Below are 20,079 nucleotides of genomic sequence, written 5' to 3'. Positions count from 1 at the left end.
CCCATATATGGCGCCATTGATATCGATTTTAATTATTGGTGAATCTGGATAGGTTACACATGATGATGATAGGTTTTCGATGTGTGATTGTTCTTTATTTCACTTAGATAGAAAGATTTCTTGTGGGTTGTGGTTCTTTTAGAGTTGTAATTGAGTGAACACGAGGGAAATGAGGTTTTTTTTATGAGTAAAGCTACGTGAACAAGGTCATTGACAAATTTTATTTAAGGAAATACGTGTCAAATTTTGATTGGACAATTAAAGAGAAAAGGAGTTAAACAGGTGATAACAACATAGCACATGTCAATATCCCTGTCTACAAACCCTATCCAAGTAGCATTACACACACACACACACACACACACACACACACACACACATATATAGATCTCAATCATGGGCACGATCAAGTGGAACGAGTTCTAGCATGCCTATTCATAGTGCCTCCGTACGGCGGTACCCAGTTTGGTGTTAGATGCAGCTCGATCAACCAATATATCCACCTAAGCGAGCATCAGTTATTTTTCATTTTGACCCCAATAAATGGAAATATTATGGAAATGACCACAGTAGTGAGGAAAAAACATAAAATAATTTCTTTTAAAATGTTTATTAGAAGAAGCGTTTGCTAGTCTATTGATTCATAATTTAAATTCAACCTTCTAATGTAAATGAAATATTTCTTTTGTTTTCAGCATTTAGCTCGCGTTATGTGAAATTTGAAATGATTTTAAGGAGATTGAATGTGAAAAAAAAGTTGATTTATGAGTAAACGTGTGCTACATAAGAAGAAGGAAAAAGAAGAATTAAATATATTTACTCAGAGATTTCATATTGTTAAAGGATATCTAGTAAATATTAAAATATATGTATTTTCCTCTTTATTTGACGTGGGATTTATCCCGTTTTGTACCCCGTAAGATAATGGTTCGTTTGAGCAAACCAATCATGAAAATTTACGTACTTTTTTTTCTGTCTTAATCGGATGCAAATATTCATTGGAGTTAAATGAGTTTTGAGCTCATATTAAGATTTGATGTTTCATCTTAAATATTAACTTTATTAATAGGAGTAGCTCAAATTCTAATAAATTATTTTCATCTTTATTGATGTAAGATATATCTCTTAACATGCTCCAATAAGATGGTTTTTCATTTAAGCTGGTCAATCTTGAAATTTGTATACTCATTTATTATTATTATTATTATTATTATTATTATTAATTGGATCAAATTGCTCGTTTGAATTTAATGGACTTTAATACCATGTTAAGTGTAAAGAGGAGGTTCCACAATATTAGATTTAATCAACATTGATCTTAATGGACTTTCATATATATATATATATATATATATATATATATATATATATAAATAAGTGGTTAAGTGGAGGGCCTGTGATATTGAGTTACCGAAGAAGGTGGGGGGCAGGGGGAATTGGTGTAACGAGTTGTTTGGAGGGGCGGCTTGTTTTGATTTTAGTTTTCGTTTTTAGCTAATTTTGAAGGTAGGTTGTCGGAAGCACTATAGTTATATATCAATTGATGTTGAAGCATAACTAAAGTAATCAACAATGCAGTGCTGTAAATGATAACGTGTTAGAAATTTTGCATTTGTGGTGTTATTAGATAATATTTATTACAAGAGGGATCAAAATGAATTGGTAAATGCTTTGCTGAGCGACTGTTGTGGCTGTTTTTTTCAAATTTTTTTTTTTTTCACCTAAATTTTTTTCTCTAACTTGTTTGTGTGGCTTGCTAGGCTTGATTCAAGTGGATTGACAAATGATGTGTCCCATTGTGGACCTTGTACGGTGCACTGGTATATGTTTTGCACCCATAATTTGAACATATATGAATGGTCATGGAAAAACCAAAAATAGAACAAAAAAACAGCATGCTAAGATTTTTATTTTCATTTATTTATTTATTTATTTTTAATAAGGTTGGGATCAACTACATGAATCCTCTTTGCTAATTGACTCGATTTATTGATATATTTTTTGAAATATTCAAAACAACTAGGAAAAAAGTGAAAAAGGAAAATGCAGTGTGGGAAAATCTATCCATCCCACAATAAAATTTCAGAAAATGATTGACAAATCATATACCCTTTCAGAATAACAGCACTTTTGAATGGTTTCTAACATGGTTAAAACCAGTGAATTGCAGAGAGTTGCAAAAGAGAAATTAAATAAGCATACAGTTATTTTATTTCAAACACCCTCCCATCTCTAATAGTGTTAACTCTTAGAGGAGACGGTTTGAGAAAACATTACGATCGAGCAAAAACATCAAGTCCTTATTATGCCTGACCGTTTTAAACGCCACCTAAACTATACCCTGCATTTCTTGCTCGAGCTTGAAATTTCTTATGAAACTCTACATGTTGTTCAGCATTTGGCACTAGGGATGTAAGCAGTCCGATTTTTGACAGATTTTCAAACCAAACCATTTAAATCGGTTTGAGAAAATTTCAAACTTAAACCAAACCGTTTTGAACGGTTTGAAAAAAAAACTCAAATATAAACCTAACAGTTTGGTCCGGTTTTAAACCGTCGATTTCGCCATATTTTTACCTGTCTACTTTTATGTCATTAATTCATTGAATTCAATATATATTTATATCTTATTAGCAATAAATCTAAAACAAACTAAGCTCCTGTTTAAACCAAATTTTGGGACAAAAAATGAAAATTTGGACCGTTATCCCACAAGTCCAGCGGCCTTTGTTGATCCGTTGTTTCATGTGTGGGGCCCAGCCTCCTCTTCAACAGTCAATTTTCTCATTATGATGATATAAAAAATATGACTCAAATAGAGGCTAAATATATCTACTATAAATTTAAATACCAACTAAATCAAAGTGAAATCACAATAAACTAAAATATAATTTTTTTTAATTTTAGTTTACCATTTTTAGACTAATGATGACACAATAAAGTTACAATACAAGTCTACTAAACTAGATATAAGGCCCAAAAAATATAATGATGTCCAATAAGATCTCGTGGTCATCATATTTGAAAAAAAAAAAAAGAATACTGATTAGCAAAGAGAATAACCAACCACAATAATAAAGCAATTTTTTATAATATCTAAATCTAACAATTACACAAGTTTATGTTTGTATGATGTTACGAAAAGCATTTAATTTCAGATTCTTACCTTAGTTTGCTTCAAAAAAATTATTGATCTGAAACTTTACTCGTAGCAAATATTATCACCGAAGGTTTATGATCTCTTTGTCTTTGATTTGATATAATGGACTTTAATTCAACTTTGAAGAGGCGTAAAAAAATATGAAAAGGAAATGTGTTGTGACGGTAGCTCAAGATTGTGTTGGTTATCGGCTAGAGTTCATCTAAATTCTGAAAAGGAAAAGAGTTTTTGATAGATTGTGTTAATCTTGAAATTATTAGATATAAATTAGGATTATTGGATAATATTAATATATCCGTATTAGAAAATTAGAAATTGACAAAAATACCCACAAATGACAAAACTATTAAATTTTACATATTTGGATGAATTTTTAAAAATTTTCATTTTTTTCATTTTTTTCATTTTTTTTATTTTTATATATTTTTCACCGGTCCAGTTTGGTTTTAAACCGCAATTAAAATTCTCAAACCTAAACCAAACCGTTTTGACCGATTTGGTTTGGTTCAAAACCATTTCGTTGACCAGATCCATGTGGCACCAAACCGACGATTTTTAAAATGCGATTTTGATTCGATTTTCGGTTTGGCGGTTTTTACTAACAGCCTTATTTGGCACTATTCCTTCCCCGAATTCATGAGAACAAAACTTGAGAGTCCAACACACAAGGCCAAGCATTGTATTTTCATCAAGCATTTTGAATTTTGCAATTATTTCCACAACCTTAAGCCATACCATAAAACAACGTAGAGACATGTCATGAAACCCAATATTATCCCCATTGAAGAAACCTTTGCCTTCGCTAAATTTGTTGAAAGCATCTTTGAACAGTGTAAGCCCTTCTTGTATTTTCTCTATTCTTGCCCGTTCTACATCTCTTTTTGTGCCATTCTGAGCTCTATTATTAATGTGAACCAGTGCAAAACAACAATATTCTGTTAAACACGCCTTCATTGTATCAAAAAGAGACAAAACTAAAGAAGAACCGGCTATCATTTAAATTGTGCAGGTTTCAAACCTTTGATTTATAATATGAACCAACCTCAACATGAAGGGACATGTTCAAAACTAAATTTAAATAAATAAATATCTTTTTGCAGCAGTTTAAGCTTTTAGATGAAACGATTCAATGAAAGAAAAATGATTGTACCATACTATCAATGTAGGTTGTCCAGAATATGGCATGATCGTGAGGATCAGATGGGAGAAGCGAAGGATCATTAGCCCAAGATTCATCAATGTATTGCACAGTGACAAGTAACTTGCAAATAGTCTTAGCACATGTTTGATCCCTATTTTTTTTTTAAAACTCATTTTTTGCTCATTCATTTTTACTTATACATTCTTCAAATAAACTAATTTTATACGTAAACTTAAACTACTTTCCTACTTTTGAACCACATATAATCCAAAAATGACTGTTACAAAATATATTCTCAATAAAAATGGGGCTCTATTGTCATGGATCAAAACTGGGATTTTCTTGTGGACAAGGTTGGATTTATCTTCTTTCTTTTTTGATTACCTTCCTCGTGTATGTATAAGACCGAATTCATTCGATTTCTAAAAAAGATTACTCTTGTCTAGGCAAAATTTTGGAAATGATACCTTTATTTTCCTGTCTTCCATACTAGATCTGACCAACTGACCATCCTACCCCCTCTACGTTCTTGACAGCTCATTCTGAGAACTCGTTGAAATACCCCGATGGTGGCACAATCTGTCGGACGTACAAAAATGTAAAGGATTGAGCTAAATACAAAGATTATGTTGCATGTATTTTGGCTAAATACATACTTCTCTTTCATGGCCACATATCTTTCCGACTAAGGAATTGGAAATCTTTGTCCTTTGGTACTCTCCGTTCCCGCTTTCTTCAATAGTAAGGACTTACACTATCTTAGTTTCGAGAGATAGCAGTCCATACACTGATAAGGGATGTGTAGATTCTCGAGAAGGTTTGACACCTTCATATCGACTCTTCACCACCTGGGGCTGTAGTATATTCCAAGGGTTGGGCTAGACCTCCCCTACAGTACCTCACCCGCAATAGAGTTTAACCACCAAGTTCGGATTCTTGAAAGTCTTATGGCATGCCCCGGGAAGGGGATATATTAGGGACTTTCATAGTTTCCACTGCCTGTCTAGGGTTGAGCCCTAGGATTAGCTCCCTTCTTTTTGTTTTGGGTGTGAAGCAGTGTCAAACCAAAATACCCAACAAGCATTTTCAAATATAATTGAAGGCAAAGATGGAAGATTTTGCGAGACTCTGCTAGCAGCTGGCTTTTGTTAGAGACGTCCTCTTCGACGAACTCATAGTCGATGCATTTGAGATTGAGGGCAATTCAAGCTCGATAAATATAGGAGCTTGGCCATGTTTAGAGAAGCTTACATCGCTTGCTGTCATTACCAATTCTTAGAAACTGAATTCTTTAGGCTTTGTTTGACAACCATTTTCTCTTTTTTTTTCCTCATACTTATTTTCAATCACACATTCTTAAAATAAAATATTCTTTATGTAAATCAATTTTTTTATTTTTTTTTACTCTTCGAAAATTTATTATTCAAAAATTCATTCTTTCCCCAAAAAAAAAAAAAGAAAAAAAAATTGTCAAACAAGGCTTAATATGTTGCAAATTTAAGACTTGAAGCTAGATCTATGTTGACTACTTTTGTGCAACTAAAAAGATGTAGGTTTCTTTGTATGAAAGTGGTGCTCTAAAAAGTTTAAAATGTAATTAGACATGAAGATCAAGCACCTAGACGAAGATTAACGTAGAAAAGCGTTACATATTTCTATTATTATTTAAATACTTAATCATTCTAAAAAGTATAATATAAAATTATAAAATACTATATTCAATTAATAATTCCTAAAATTTGTCAATTATACAATTTTTAAGTATTCAAAAGGCAAAAGTTGGACTATTTTACATAGTTTCAACTTTCAACTAGATAAGTTTCACTTAACAGATTTATAAAAATTTCATATATACTTTCGAATTTTTCAATAAAATGATAAATCTCAGAATTATAACTACATAATATAGATAGTGTTGTAAATATGGTAATATTTATGAATGATTTCTATACCTCTGTAACTTTAGTTATTATGATTGTTGTATTCTTGTAACCTTAATTCTTCCATACAATTATGGGGATTTGATTATTAATAAAATACATAAGTTTATTGGCTTCTATCTTTTATTCGCTCTAGTTTATACCACGTTATCAACATAAATTTCTTAAAATTAAAGTGAATTAGTTAGAAAATAATAATTTTTTTATAAGTATAATTATTATCAATCACGTGTATCAAAATTAATTCGGTAATACGTGAATTTTTATATATACAATCAGTCCAAAGTTGTTTACGAAATTCTGAAGCTGTCAATTCGTGCCACAATTATCTTTTAATTTTGCTACCATTACTTTAATCGGTTCTGCTACTCGTACAGAACCGGTTGACAGAGTGAGGTGAAAAAAAAAAGACTAAAATAAACGAAACCAAATGAAATGAAATTTGAAGACCCGGCATAAAATCACGCCCCGGCCCAACCCATTGTATTTTCCCAATTCTCAAATGAAATGTAGAGACGCGAGTGGAAGGCGAATCGAAGGCGATCGAAGCTCCATCTCTTCTCTCCGTCCCATCTTCATCCTTCTCCTCCTCCAGTGTAAAACTCAACGCCGCCGCAGCCGGAGTCCAAGAAGTTACAGTTGTCCGATTTATCTCGATAATTTTGTTCGACCTTTGAAGCTAAAACAACAATCTTCTCCGGTAAAATCGGCTGGTAAATTAGGTGCTTCTGATATGTAGTTTACGTGGGTATGTTGAAGCCACTTAACTTGTAGTTTACATGGACATATCGAAATCGGTAGATAAAATTTGTGTATTTTTTGAATTTTTAGTAAGAACCCAAAATATGAGATTCTTAATATCACATACACGCCTGGTCACTGCAAGAAGGAGCCAAAGTTGACTTATATTCTGAGTTTCTTTCTATCACAAAAACTTATGAGAATTGCATTCGAAAAATAAATTTTAGGTTCTGAGACTCTGGGCACTTCAAGATTATGAGATTCATTGTATCACTGCAAGAATGTGTCACTGAATGTGTGTATTGCAATTTGATGAAGCCACATTTCATGTGTCACTGAGTGAAATTCATTGTATCACATACATGCCTGAATGTATACTATAAGAAATGCATTACATCACTGCAAGAATGTGTCACTGAAATGTGTGTACTGCAGTTTGATGAAGCCTGAGTGAGATTCATTATATGACATACATGCCTGAATGTGTACTGCAAGAATGTGTCGGTCAAATGTGTACTGAATGTGTGTATTGCAGTTTACTGAAGCCACATTTCATGTGTTACTGAGTGTGTTTATTGCAGTATACAATGACAGGATAAAAGGATGGAGTCTGCCATGGATGTAGAAGACGTGGTCACATCTTTGTGAATTGCCAAAACAAGGTCCCGTGCCCGTGGTGTAGAGATGCATATGCACAGTGTTTTGCTTTGGCGAAGAACACTAAGAACAAAGGTAAACTGTTCAAGTGTTCTAGAAAAAATTGCGGATTTTGGGAGTGGGTCAAAGATGGTGAAACGTCTGGTGAATTAAGTTTCGTCGGCAACTCCTTCAATAATCATGTGGCGACCGAATTAGAGAACAACGTCTCTTGCATGTTCAAAACGATGTGCTGATTAACTCAAGAAGAAGACGTGGAGATAACCGCTACAATACGCAAAGGAAAGGTAAATGCGGAATGTGATGAGAAAGGAAAGGGGCGCACGATTTTCTACACTAGTTTGAAGTCTCTGTGTATCTATCAAATGTTTCTTAGTTTGGAATTATGAATGACTACATGTCAGTGCATTAGCTAGTTACGAGGCTGGTAGGAAAATGTTGTTTTTAAGATTGGAACTATCTGTGGGCTATATATTTTTGTAATCAATCACCATATGAAGTTCAATCATTTTGTTATCGGTATATCAAATGTCCATTAGTTTCTTTTGAATGCTATTTCTGTTATGCTTTCGAATTGGATTGCATTTGACTTTGTTTCCTTTAGTGAAACAAATGCGTGAAATTTCCTACTAACAGAGAGGGAGATTTGAAAATTAGTTGAATTGAACAACAACATTACAAATTATCCTAAAAAGAACAACATTACAAATACAGAAGAAATTCTTTAACAAAGTTTCCAAGCACAAAAGAAATTATGATGACATATTTTAACTACTACTTGTAGATCTCAAATTCATCAACTGACATAAAGACCAACAAATACAGCTTGCTTTCTGATGAACATGAATTGTGGGCAGCTTGTATGAGTAGTAATTTATATATTAGTAAATAACCCCACCCCACCCTCTCTCTCTTCCTGCATATGTTGAAACTTGTATGAAGATAGCATGTGTTGAAAACCAATTTAATGCAACAGCTTCATGTGGACAACTTGGCATGTCGACTTGTATGACTTGTTGGCACCATTAGTTTCTAAGCTGGTTTGAATGGAAAAACTTATCTAGATGGTGCCTCTTTCCCTAGAAATTGTGAGTTTCCTCCATGTCGGTCCAGTAAGCGTGGGTACAAGTATGGCATTTCCTGAAAATCTATATAATCCGATAAGTAATACCCAAAGAAGAAATTAAATAGATGATGCACTCTTGTAGGTAGAATGTTTAACTATATATTTACCTGGACCATGGAAGTGAACTTGATTGCCGGATGAAGGTATAAAACTTTGTTGTGTGAATGCAAGACTTTGGTTGTCACCCTGCAAAAATTATTATTTAAGTCCTTTGTTGTCATATTAATCTAATAATATACATATACTTACCATTAGGAGTTGTGAATACGTGAACGGTGTAGTCATGCAATGTTGTGACTGTTGAGGTACTTGAACGACATGTGCTTCAACGCCGACATTACTTGGTCGTGCCTTCGGCCTATTTCCTTTGGAGGTACTCGAACTCCACCGCATGACATCACAAAAAGGTCTTTATATTAAGTAAACAACACATAAGCAATTGGTAATATTAGTGTATTAACCTTTGCTTTGCTTGAACTAGGTTCCAACGGGCTCTTCTTGCGAAGTTTCTTCGGTGCACCCTTTCTTTTCGCACACTTAGGATCACGTACTCCACTATTCATAATTTCTTGTGATGGCCCACATTGCGATGCTAGCGGTGTACTATGTGGAGACATGACATTACTAATAACATTGGACTTCGTTGTCGTTACCATTTGACATTCATGTTCGATCCATTTTTGTATACTTGCAGCTTTGCTTTCATCATCTGTGACCAAGTCCGCCAACATAGCAAAAGAGTGACACAGTTTGTCATACCTTAACTACCCCGGGGTACTAGTCAACCCATCGTAATGAACTGCAACCCTTGTGTGGGATCTACTTACATCTCGTCGCCATCTCCGTAGTATATACTTATCCGGTACGTGTTTAATGCCATTACGAATCAATACTGTAATCATGTGCCTGTATATTATTCCTCGAAATTCGAATAGGTGGCAACTACAAACAATTTGGCAATCTTCTCGCTGAAAAGATACGAAGAACGTTTTTTCTGTGCGATTGCTCATCGTTTATTTGTTCCTAGCATACCTCATATGTTGTCCCCGAACTTCCCTCCGAAGTCGAGATTAAGTCACAATAAAGCTTCCTGGTGAACTCTTCTTGGACTTCTCTAAACTTTGCAATGGTGTATACAGCTTGAAATTGCTTCTCCATTTCATTCCTCGTCGCACATGGCACCATTTGTGAGAAAGACTTGAAATCAGCTTGAATCTTCTTCTCAACTTTATTCTTCAAAGCCCGTTCATATTGTTCGACAAACTGCTTTAACGAAATCTTTGAATGCTCATAGCCATCAAAGAACGCGTTCATACTCACTGCGTTGAGTTGTAGACATTCCTGCCCAGAAGCTGGTTTTGAAATAACACAAAACCCATCGGCATCTGTTATCATACAGTCTCGACAATCATGCATTATCATGCAAATCATATGTATCAATCATTACCCTCCATCCATCTTCAAATTCTTGAACAAATTGTGAATCATAAACCAAATCGTGTATAGCATGAAAAATTAAACCCTTGTCCACGTGGTATTCAAACTTCTCCGGTAACCTTTTCAATATATACCACAAACACCATCTATGTTTCGTATCGGGGAACACAATTGCAATTGCATTCCGCATTGCCTTGTCTTGATCAGTAATTATACCCTGGGGAGCTTTTCCATGCATACATTATAGCCATGTCCTAAACAGCTAGACGAATGTATCTGTATCCTCATTCGAGACCAGCCTACATTCAAGTAGGGTAGATTATCCATGATGATTAATTCCAACAAAAGGAGCAAACGGCATGTCATACTTATTGGTGACGTATGCGGTATCGAATGTGACGACATCACTAAACTCTTTATACTCCTGCCTACTCCTATTATCTGCCAAAAACGCATTCTTCAGCCTCGAATCTTTGTCTAGATCCATACTGAAGTAAAACCCAGCGTAACCGGCTTGCATTTTCGAAAAGTATGATTGTATTGCTGCAGTATCCCCTTCTCCAAGTCTCAGACGCCGAACTTGTTCAACAGAGTTTCGACAATCCTTTTCCATGCACATCATATTTTCGTATCCACCTGCTTCGACTATTGCAGAGTTGAAACTTTTATGTAATGGAATTCCTACCATATCATTAACTTCTAGCCGCCGTTTAACATGAGCTCTCAACTCTCGATTACATTGATATAGTCTCGACTTGGATGGACTTTTTTTATGATTATGTTCCAAATTTACTGTGTTTATTCTCCATATTCCGCGACTGTCCATAGATGCAGTCAACCTCGCCTTACAACTTGTCTGAATGGTTGGTTGCGGTTTTAAAGAACCAATTGTAGTACTTCTTTTTCCTTCACGACTACAAGTCAATGTGACATATCTCACAACATCATCGTCGTCCTTTTTGGAATTTCTTTTCCTAACTGGAAAACCTTAGGCGTATTCAAATTTTTTGTAGTAGTCAAACAATTCATTTTCATCATTGAACTTCATTCCAACCTCAGGCACTCGCAAAGGCACATCATCTCTTGCTACAATTTCATCACCCAATAAGTTCACTTTCTCCACAACATTCTCAGACTTAGATTCTACCAAAATAATGTCATCTAAATTCTCCAACATATCTTTCCCTGCAACGTAAACGTAAAATCATTTGCAATAATGATTTTTCCACAATACATATAAATTTCGTCGGGAAAATTATTTAACCGAACTGTAACTTTCTCTCTAAAAATAATGTCAACCAACATTGGACCAAAAATTATTTTTCACAACAAACAAAAAGTTTCAATGACTATTAACACAAGTTTTTCATTCCCTAACAAGAACCATTTCTAGCACATTTTATTTTTGACAACACGAAAAAATACTCATTACCACAATTTGTAAATTTTTGACAAAAAAATGTCATCCAACATTGAATCGAAACAATGTTTTCTTCACAGTACATTATGAGATTCAACAACTATAAATGCAAGTTTATGATTAACTCAAGAATAAAGTCCACCATTCTAGCCGATGTTACAGAAATTTGAAAATCAGAAAATATCCTTACCTTTGTCTGCCATTTTCGATTAACTCCTTCCAATATCTGTCTGAAATTTTTTGGCACTGCAAATGGTGAAATTTGGAGAAGATGGCCCGTATTTCGCTCGAAGAGGGTATGCAAGTTCGCGCCTAAGAGACCTCCTCCAATTTCGCACCTTGTCTGATATTCAAGTTCAAAGGATTATTCTTGTTTTGGGCGTATAGGGTCGGGTAGGGAAAGGTAAAGGAGGCCCAGTTTTTTGGATTCAAAATAAATATTTTTTAATTCTTTAGTGGTTGCCAACTTGCTTGTACAAGAATTAATTTGTGTATTTTAATCAGTAATTCCACCTCCTTCTGTCAAGGACCATGTCAAATAACGGATACAACAAGAAGAGTTCTTTGGAAGCAATCATTCCTTCTTCAATTCATTTAAGCTACCTTTTAAATTCTACCACATAGTTGACAGATTTTGTGTGGGAATTCGTACCAATTTCTCGCTTGACTGTTGACTTTTACAATGTGCAATTTTGCCTTTGAAGTAAATGCTTGAACTCGTCGCCTCCTTTCAATTCGCCAATAGGTTGCAATTAGTACTTAGTCATTATGTCTGTTGTATTCCTTGTAATCCTAATTTTTCTCTATAAATATGGGGTTTTAATTTTTAATAAAATACACGAGTTTATTTGCTTCTCTCTCGAGCCCCACACATTTATTGGCGTGAGCACCCGACCCCATGTGAATAGCAGGTTATCTGGAGTGTCAAATTCTGGGTAACTGTAGCAAAGCTCATAATTCATAGGTAGCATTTCATGATCCCAATTATTTTACATCTTACATTTAATATTGCTATAAGGATCAAAAGTAATATTTGTTTATGACTTGCTAAGATTTCGCAAATTCATCAGCCTCTTGTTCTTGTACATTTACCAAAAACTGATTAACATGAAAAGCAAGATTGAAATTTCCTTGAGCTCCCGCCATATTCAGAGCTATGATTAAATTTTTTTCATTTTTAACGAAACCCAGATAAAAAGAAAATAAAATAAAATTCAGTTTGAAGTGAAATTAAAGTTTAATTTTGTTTTCCCCCAGAAATCAGAAAAAGAAGTAAACTAGTTTTAAGAAATTTTTGAAAATGTATAAATAAATAAAGAACGCAGCAAGCCACCGCCCAGCCCTGTCCCAAGTCCTTCCCATTGCCATCTCTACTAGTTTATATCCATTATCAACATGAGTCTTTCAAAAATTAAAGTGAATTAGTTAGAAAATTGTAATCTTTTATAAGTATAATAATATATCACGTGTTATTTGGTGACATGTGAATTCTATATATACAACACGTCCAAATTTGTTTACCAAATTCTGAAGTTGTCAATTCGTGCCAAAGTTATCACTTTTACTTCTGCCATCATTATTTTAGTTTGGAAGAAACCATTACTTTTTAAAGTCTACCACATCGTTGACAAATTTTTGTGAAAGAATTCGTGCCAATTTCTCTCACAACTGTGGACTTTACAGTACGCCATTCTCCCCTCAAACTAAGAATTTAGCTATAGGTACAGACCCATTTGACAGAACAATATTTCTGCTTGTACAGGGGCCTGTGCACAGGCTCTGAGACATGGGAGTGGACCCCACATTCCTGTGCAAGCAGCATCGCCCTTGACAGAAACCTCACAGGGATTCAAAATGAATGACATGGCAAAGGGCCCGACTATTTCAGACAGAGGACGTCAACGAGTAATGGAAAAAATGTTGAATAAAAAAAGATGGAAAAAGCAGGAACAAAGTCTCTTACCTACGGAAGAAGAGACAACCCGCCACCAAAATTGCGAGATTTCAACATCTCAAACAATAGAGAAACCCACCAACAACTCGACACATCTCCGGCTGATAAACCCATTAACATATACTCCACATCTCCGGTCGAACATGAAGTGGGAATCTCCCTAGCCGTCTATAGTCAAACAGTGAAATCGATGAAGGGAAACCCAAACAGAAGGTGAATCGACGTTGCAATCTAAACCCAAGGTGAAATCGACGGTCACAACTCCTCCAATTGCGGAACATCAGCTGAAAACAATTTTATGAGCATCTCCTTCAGTTGTAGAATCTGCAGCAAACGTTCGGTAAGTGGGTATTTTCAATCTTCATGCAAAACCTGGATCTTCTGTCAATTCGTATTCTTCTATGAAACATATCAACGAGATTGTTCCTTCTTTGTTTTCTCAAAATTTACAGCAAAATTTATGTAGAATTTTGAACTCTGGCTGCCAAACATCTAGCAATTTATTAATCTCGACATGAACTTCTAAGCTTTACTCTCTCTGGTATTTTATTCCACCAACAAATAATATAATGAACAAAAGATAAAAGTCAAAAAACATGCAAATTTAAGTGGTTCTGCATTAACAGAGTTGATGACAAATTGATGAATTTCATTAATAAAGAGACATTGTAGGGTCACAGAGAATAGGCAGCATGTATAACAACAAACAGTCATCTTCCAAATATTTTTCAAACAAACATTTTGTAGGGTCCTAGAGAATGGGCAGTATGTTTAAATTTCTGTACCAATTGGTACAAACCCATTTACTCTTATATGAAGTAATAGGTTAATTGCATGCTTAGATGTGAAGTGAACATTTTTATTGTGGCAGGAAAGGAGATTATGGAAGACGGCAATGGAGATTCGTTGTTGGAATGTGATAATGAGAATGTTGTAGAGAATTTGAACACATTGGATAGCGAAAATATAGGAGGAGATGATGTGACCGTAGCTGTGGTGGGTATGATGTTCAACGATGAGAAAGAAATGTTTGAGTTTTATAAAAGATATGCTTATGCCGTAGGATTTCTGGTGAGAAAAAGGAATTCCAAAAAAGGGGAAGATGGAGTTATGAGATATGTGACGTTCACATGGAGTCATGAAGGTCGAAGAAGTTATGCCACAAGCGGATCCTTGAAGCCTCAACCAACAAGTCAAACAGACTGTAAAGCAAGGATATCTGCATCTTTAGATATTCTTGGAGTTTGGAGAATTAATAAAGTACACCTCGATCACAACCATAAAACGAGTCTTTCGAAGTCTAGGTTATATTGATGCAACCGAAAATTGAGTGCAAATTTGAAAATGAAGCTTGAAGTGAACGATATGGCAAGCATTTCGTTGCACAAGATTTATAACTCCGCAGTTGTGGAAGCTGGTGGATACGAGAATACAACTTTTGTGGAAAAGGATTGTCGGAACGACGTGGAACAAGTCAGACGATTACGACTTGGAAAAGGAGACGCCCTCGCAATACAGGCATACTTTTCAAAGATGCAAGCACGGTGCTCGGAATTTTTCTTTAGTATGGACTTTGATGAGGAGTGTCGGCTAAAGAATGTTTTTTGGGCAGATCACAGATGTAGGCAGTCTTACAAGGAATTCGGTGATGTCGTCACTTTCGATACTACCTATTTGACTAATAAGTACGACATGCCGTTTGCCCCTTTTGTTGGGGTGAATCATCATGGACAGTCCATATTATTGGGCTGCGGACTGTTATCGAATGAGGACACTGGGACTTTTGTGTGGTTGTTTAGAATATGGTTTGAGTGTATGCATGGACAAGCTCCTAATGCAATTTTTACTGATCAAGATCGGGCAATGCAAAATGCAGTTGATATTGTTTTTTTGAACACGAAGCATAGATGGTGTCTGTGGCACATTATGAAGAAGTTGTCAGAAAAGTTCGGATATCACATTCAGAAGAGCTCGATATTTTCTGCAATTCATGAATTGGTGTATGATTCCGACAATGGTCAAGAATTCGAAGAAGGTTGGAGGTTGATGCTCGAAACATACGAGTTACATGATAATGATTGGTTAGCTAGGTTGTATGAGAACAGAGCTCGTTGGGTGCCTTGTTTGTTGAAACCCACCTTCTGGGCAAGCATGTCTACTTCACAACAAAGTGAGAGTATGAATGCATTTTTGATGGTTATGTGCATTCGAAGACCTCACTGAAGCAGTTCGTCGAGTAGTACGAGAGAGCACTACGAAATAAGGTAGAGAAGGAGTTCCGGACTGATTTCAAATCGTATTCTCAAATGGTACCATGTGCGACGCTTTTCGAAATGGAAAAGCAATTTCAAGCAGCTTATACCATTTCAAAGTTCAAAGAAGTTCAGGGTGAGATCACTGGGAAGGTATATTGCGACGTTATATCTGAAAGTGCAAATGATTACTAATGGTCGACTTATGATGTTCATGAGCATGTCGCACTTCATGATCACCAGAAGATGAAAACTTTTACCATGTCATTTCGGAGGGATACGTGCGAATTGATTTGTAGCTGCCACCTATTCGAATTTTGGGGAATCATTTGTAGGCATGCGATTGCGGTCTTGTTTCGTAATAAAATTTTCTCGATGCCTCATCGGTATATAATAAAGAGATGGAGAAGAGATGTCAGTAGAGCACACACTAGGATCGCAGTAAACTACGATGGACTGGCAAGTACTCTTGGACAGCTTAGGTATGACGAAATGTGTCAGGCTTTTTCGGAGGTGGCGGACCTTGCAGCAGACGATGAGGGACGGGCATGTAGTGTAATGGAGTGGATAAGATCGCAAGCAAACGAATTGTGGATTACAAAGTCAAGTATAGGGAGCACTGGTCAGATCCAAATGGCAAGTAGCAATGCGCACCTATTAGATCCAGCATCGTGTAAACGAAAGGGAGCACCGAGGAAATTTCGGAGGAAAAGCCCATTGGAGGCCAGCTCAAATAGATCAAAGGTAATTTCTTACTATTATTAGCTTCGTAGAGTTGGCATTTTGAAACTAATAATTGTTTTACTTGTCCAACGTGTAGGCCTCCGCATCATTGAGCAAAGGAAAAAGACCTACAGTTCGATGTAGTAATACAGAAGAGACGTCAATCGATGTTCAGGCAGCTCAACTTCCACAACGTTCTATGCCGACGCCATTGCAATGTTTCATTCTGCCGACGCCCCCAAATGTTGCACTTAATGCTCAAGGTATGCCTCTCCATTTAGCATTGAAAGGTATGATTTTCATTACATGTGACTATGTTTTCCAATGGTATGATTTCCATTTAGCATTGAATATGTGCCTTTTGTTTATCTTAGTTATTGAATGTCTGTCTTAGGTTTTTGGGGTCCAAAGAAAAAAAACAATTATTAATTAATGTCACTCTTTTGGAGCATATGATATTTTAACTAATAGGGTAAAACACATTTAAAGAACTGGTTTCGAAAAACTTCAAGAACAGTTTTTGCAATTGGCTCGTTTCATAGGTACTTTTCACCCTACTTCTGTGGGTTTTTGAGCCTGGATTAGTCTATGGCTGGAAATTTTATCGAAGGAAATGTTGGAGGCAATTAGTAGAGGCATCTAAAGGCACGGCTTGATAATCTAATTAGCTAGCTATCACGTGGTCTGCAACAAGAATTATACATTTGACGGTCACATTTAATCGGGACTATCTGAATGCATTTTTGTTTTTACTAGAAAATGTTACTAAAAATTCTGTATGTAGATGCCAAATTAGGTTTATGGTCGATCGGATTAAGGAATTTTGATATTTGATCCAAAAATAGGCTCTGATATTTGATCCAAAAAAAACAATTTTTTAGAGCATAACTTGACAACGAAATAACGTATTGTTTGATGATGCCAATAAATAAATGAAATTGGAGTCCGGAAATTGGAATGTTATTTCTCAAGTTTGTTTAGTAATTTTTTTGTGTAGTATCCTTATTTCAGTTTTGTGCATTTTTTTGCACTTTCGAACACAAGTCTAGTCATGCCATACTTGTATCCACATTTGCCCGATTAAGGTGGCACGGGCATGTGATTCTCGCTCGGAAGGTTTGTGTAAACCAAAGGTTTATATATATATATATATTTAATGTAATTTTCTTTATGAAACATATCAACGATATTTACGATTATTTTATCATCACGATGTTTACAGAGGTGCAAGCATTTCGAAATTGGTGGAGACGAAAAAGGAAATGGAGCCTCTCTTTCTAGGCGTGCTTCTGTGGGAATTGAGAAGGAATTTGTTTTGGAATTTGTTTTGCTATTGTAAAAGTCCCCATCTAATACACACTTTTTTTTTGTTATTTTGAAAGCTAAACATCAAATTGTTTGTCGTTGTGAGTATTATGACTTCAAATGATTATGTTTGTAAGAGTTAATACCGTTTATTACATAGACCTAATTACATATGTTCGTAAGAGTTAATACCATTTATGGGATTTATGGCAAATATTTTGTATTGTTTGCCCACTTTATAAAGTTTTATTTCCCAACACATGAAAATAAAAGTTCATAATTACAAAGATATGTTCTGTGTTATTCTCAATGTCATTAAATCAGTTGGTAATTTATACGATTTGTGCTTTCAATGATTTTGTGCCATCTTTACCTACCTAAATACATTACTGTTCTTTTTTTGCTTTCTTAGTAGTAATAGTTTTTCTTTGCCATCTTTACTCACTCAATGCGGTTTTGCTTTGTTTCCATTCATGATAGGAACAATCTCACATTTACTTAATTGCAACAGACTGTGTACGATGTAACTGAAATGGAAAGCTTCAACAATGTTAAGCAATGGCTTAATGAGATTGATAGCTATGTAAATGACAGTGTATGCAATCTTTTGGTGGGGAACAAATGTGATCTATTTGAGAGCAAAGTTGTTGATACACAAATTGCAAAGACCTAATTACATATGCTGGAAAACAATCTAAAAGAGGAACTACAACATTTGTACCCAATAAAAAAGACACGAATTCATCGACCACTTACATAAATAATCCCTTCAACCCGACCCCTTTTTTTGCTCATCACATTTCACAATTTCTTTTCCCTTGCTAAAAGTCATGTGCAGTGATATGTCTATCCCTCGTTTCTCACTAATTCTCGCTAGTCCATCAAATAGTCTTGGCAACTCTTCGTCTTCCTTGTTCGGTGCATCATTCACAGGACGATTAACAGAACTCGATTCCTTGCCTACATCTTTATCTTTCACCCAATCAAAGTACCCACACTCATCGCTACAGGTGAGGAACCAACGCCCTTTGTTACCGGTATCCTATTCAACCTCAAAACATTTCCGATATCCATGGTCACAACTAGGGCATCGTTGTTTTGATGGGCATTGTCCGAAATAGTGAGTGTTGCTTCTACATCCATGACAAACTCCAAAATTTCTTCATCTCATTCTACTGGATGACTAACTGCAAATGAAACAACAATGTCCTCAGTTACAAACTCAAGAGCATACAATTGAATCATTCCAGAGCGTACAACTGAAGCATTCCATTCCAATTCGATTCAATAGACAGATAGAAAAAAGGCCACATTTCTTTTAATCTAACAGCTTATACACGAAATTGCTATCCCAGCACATACGTATCTTACAATTATTAACTAGCAGTAAAGGCAACTATCTTACGAATAGAAAAATGTCTGGTAAATTCAAAAATTTTTACAAGATCACTTCCACCGAAACCAGTAAGCAATATACAAAGGAAAAATGTCTGGTAAATTCAAAATTTTTACAACATGACTTGCACCGAAATCAGTAAGCAATATACAAAGCTGGAAACTAATTGTTTGCAGTAGATTTATAAAAACCCACTTATCGAAGGAGACTTATAAAAATTTTTGCACTAGATTTATAAAAACCCAATTACCGAAGGAGACTTATAAAATTGTTTGCAACAGATTTCGCAACTAGAGGAGTCACCGAACTCAGGGAGAGGTAGTGCGACCGTCAATTTCACGTTGGTTTCAGATTGCAGCGGTCGATTTCACTGTGGGCTAACATTTCCCTTCGTCGCCACTTCGCCACTGCTCTGAAGTTCAGGTTTTGGTGGCAACCGATTTCATTGTCAGACGGTTAGTTCGGCGGCCGATTTCGCTTCGGTTGGTGCTTGGTAAGGTCATCGGCGAATCGAGGGCGACAAGGAAGCAGTCTGGAGTTGGGGGAAGATTTTGTGCCCTTTTGAGTTGTTATTGCAGGATTTGGTCTTTTTTTTTCTTTTTTTTTTTTAAATCCACCTCAGCATATTTAAATTTCTGTACCAATTCGGTAATAAGTTTCCTGTACCTGTAGCGGAGTCGTCGAAGTAAACTGCCCGGTCGTCGAAGTAAACTGCCCGGACCTGCCGCCTCCTTTCAATTCATCAACAGGTTGCAACCATTTGATTATTATTATTATTATTATTAGGCACTATCCTCTTCAATGTTATTATATATTACATTAATTTT

The 20,079-nt window shown here is 35.5% G+C and overlaps 3 protein-coding genes and 1 long non-coding RNA gene across 6 annotated transcripts; 1 reads left to right on the top strand and 3 right to left on the bottom strand.

Annotated features, from left to right (window-relative positions):
- Positions 1–431: 431 nt before the first annotated feature.
- LOC111387940 (glutathione S-transferase U17-like) lies at positions 432–4,114 on the bottom strand. The gene is made up of 2 exons (XM_023012574.1): positions 3,764–4,114; positions 432–503 (listed from the first exon to the last, which is right to left on the bottom strand). Exons 1-2 carry the CDS (start codon positions 4,112–4,114, stop codon positions 432–434), a joined length of 423 nt encoding a protein of 140 aa, XP_022868342.1.
- Positions 4,115–10,521: 6,407 nt separating this feature from the next.
- On the bottom strand, positions 10,522–11,825 carry LOC111387939 (protein FAR-RED IMPAIRED RESPONSE 1-like). Its single transcript, XM_023012572.1, has 3 exons — positions 11,813–11,825; positions 11,225–11,387; positions 10,522–11,116 (listed from the first exon to the last, which is right to left on the bottom strand). The coding sequence occupies exons 1-3, from the start codon at positions 11,823–11,825 to the stop codon at positions 10,522–10,524; spliced, it is 771 nt and encodes a 256-aa protein (XP_022868340.1).
- A 1,715-nt stretch (positions 11,826–13,540) lies between these two features.
- On the top strand, positions 13,541–18,079 carry LOC111387959 (protein FAR1-RELATED SEQUENCE 5-like). 3 transcript variants are annotated; one of them, XM_023012594.1, is made up of 4 exons: positions 13,541–13,916; positions 14,448–16,572; positions 16,649–16,814; positions 17,774–18,079. In XM_023012594.1, exon 2 carries the CDS (start codon positions 14,921–14,923, stop codon positions 15,797–15,799), a length of 879 nt encoding a protein of 292 aa, XP_022868362.1. In that variant the 5' UTR covers positions 13,541–13,916; positions 14,448–14,920; the 3' UTR covers positions 15,800–16,572; positions 16,649–16,814; positions 17,774–18,079. The 3 variants fall into 3 exon arrangements, with proteins under 3 accessions (XP_022868362.1, XP_022868361.1, XP_022868363.1); XM_023012593.1 differs by having other exon boundaries at positions 14,419–16,572; XM_023012595.1 differs by adding an exon at positions 17,595–17,667 and having other exon boundaries at positions 13,541–16,572.
- A 328-nt stretch (positions 18,080–18,407) lies between these two features.
- On the bottom strand, positions 18,408–19,844 carry LOC111387958. Its single transcript, XR_002701484.1, has 2 exons — positions 19,503–19,844; positions 18,408–19,043 (listed from the first exon to the last, which is right to left on the bottom strand). It is a non-coding gene; the product is annotated as an uncharacterized LOC111387958 (long non-coding RNA).
- Between the last annotated feature and the right edge of the window lie 235 nt (positions 19,845–20,079).

Source organism: Olea europaea, unplaced genomic scaffold, assembly GCF_002742605.1.
Source record: "Olea europaea var. sylvestris unplaced genomic scaffold, O_europaea_v1 scaffold439, whole genome shotgun sequence".
Classification (NCBI taxonomy): Eukaryota; Viridiplantae; Streptophyta; class Magnoliopsida; order Lamiales; family Oleaceae; genus Olea; species Olea europaea.
Note: the sequence above shows the minus strand (reverse complement) of the source record. Positions and strands in the feature narration are given on the sequence as shown.

What these genes read in the sequence shown, in the direction of transcription:
- LOC111387940 (XM_023012574.1), bottom strand. Translation starts at nt 4,114, where the DNA reads ATGAAGGCGTGTTTAACAGAATATTGTTGTTTTGCACTGGTTCACATT. An exon ending in GAATAGTGCCAAATAAGGCT is followed by an intron (nt 504 to 3,763) that starts GTTAGTAAAAAC and finishes ATGCTCGCTTAG; the next exon opens with GTGGATATATTGGTTGATCG.
- LOC111387959 (XM_023012594.1), top strand. Translation starts at nt 14,921, where the DNA reads ATGAAGCTTGAAGTGAACGATATGGCAAGCATTTCGTTGCACAAGATT.
- LOC111387939 (XM_023012572.1), bottom strand. An exon ending in TTCAATGATGAAAATGAATT is followed by an intron (nt 11,117 to 11,224) that starts GTTTGACTACTA and finishes ATTGACTTGTAG; the next exon opens with TCGTGAAGGAAAAAGAAGTA.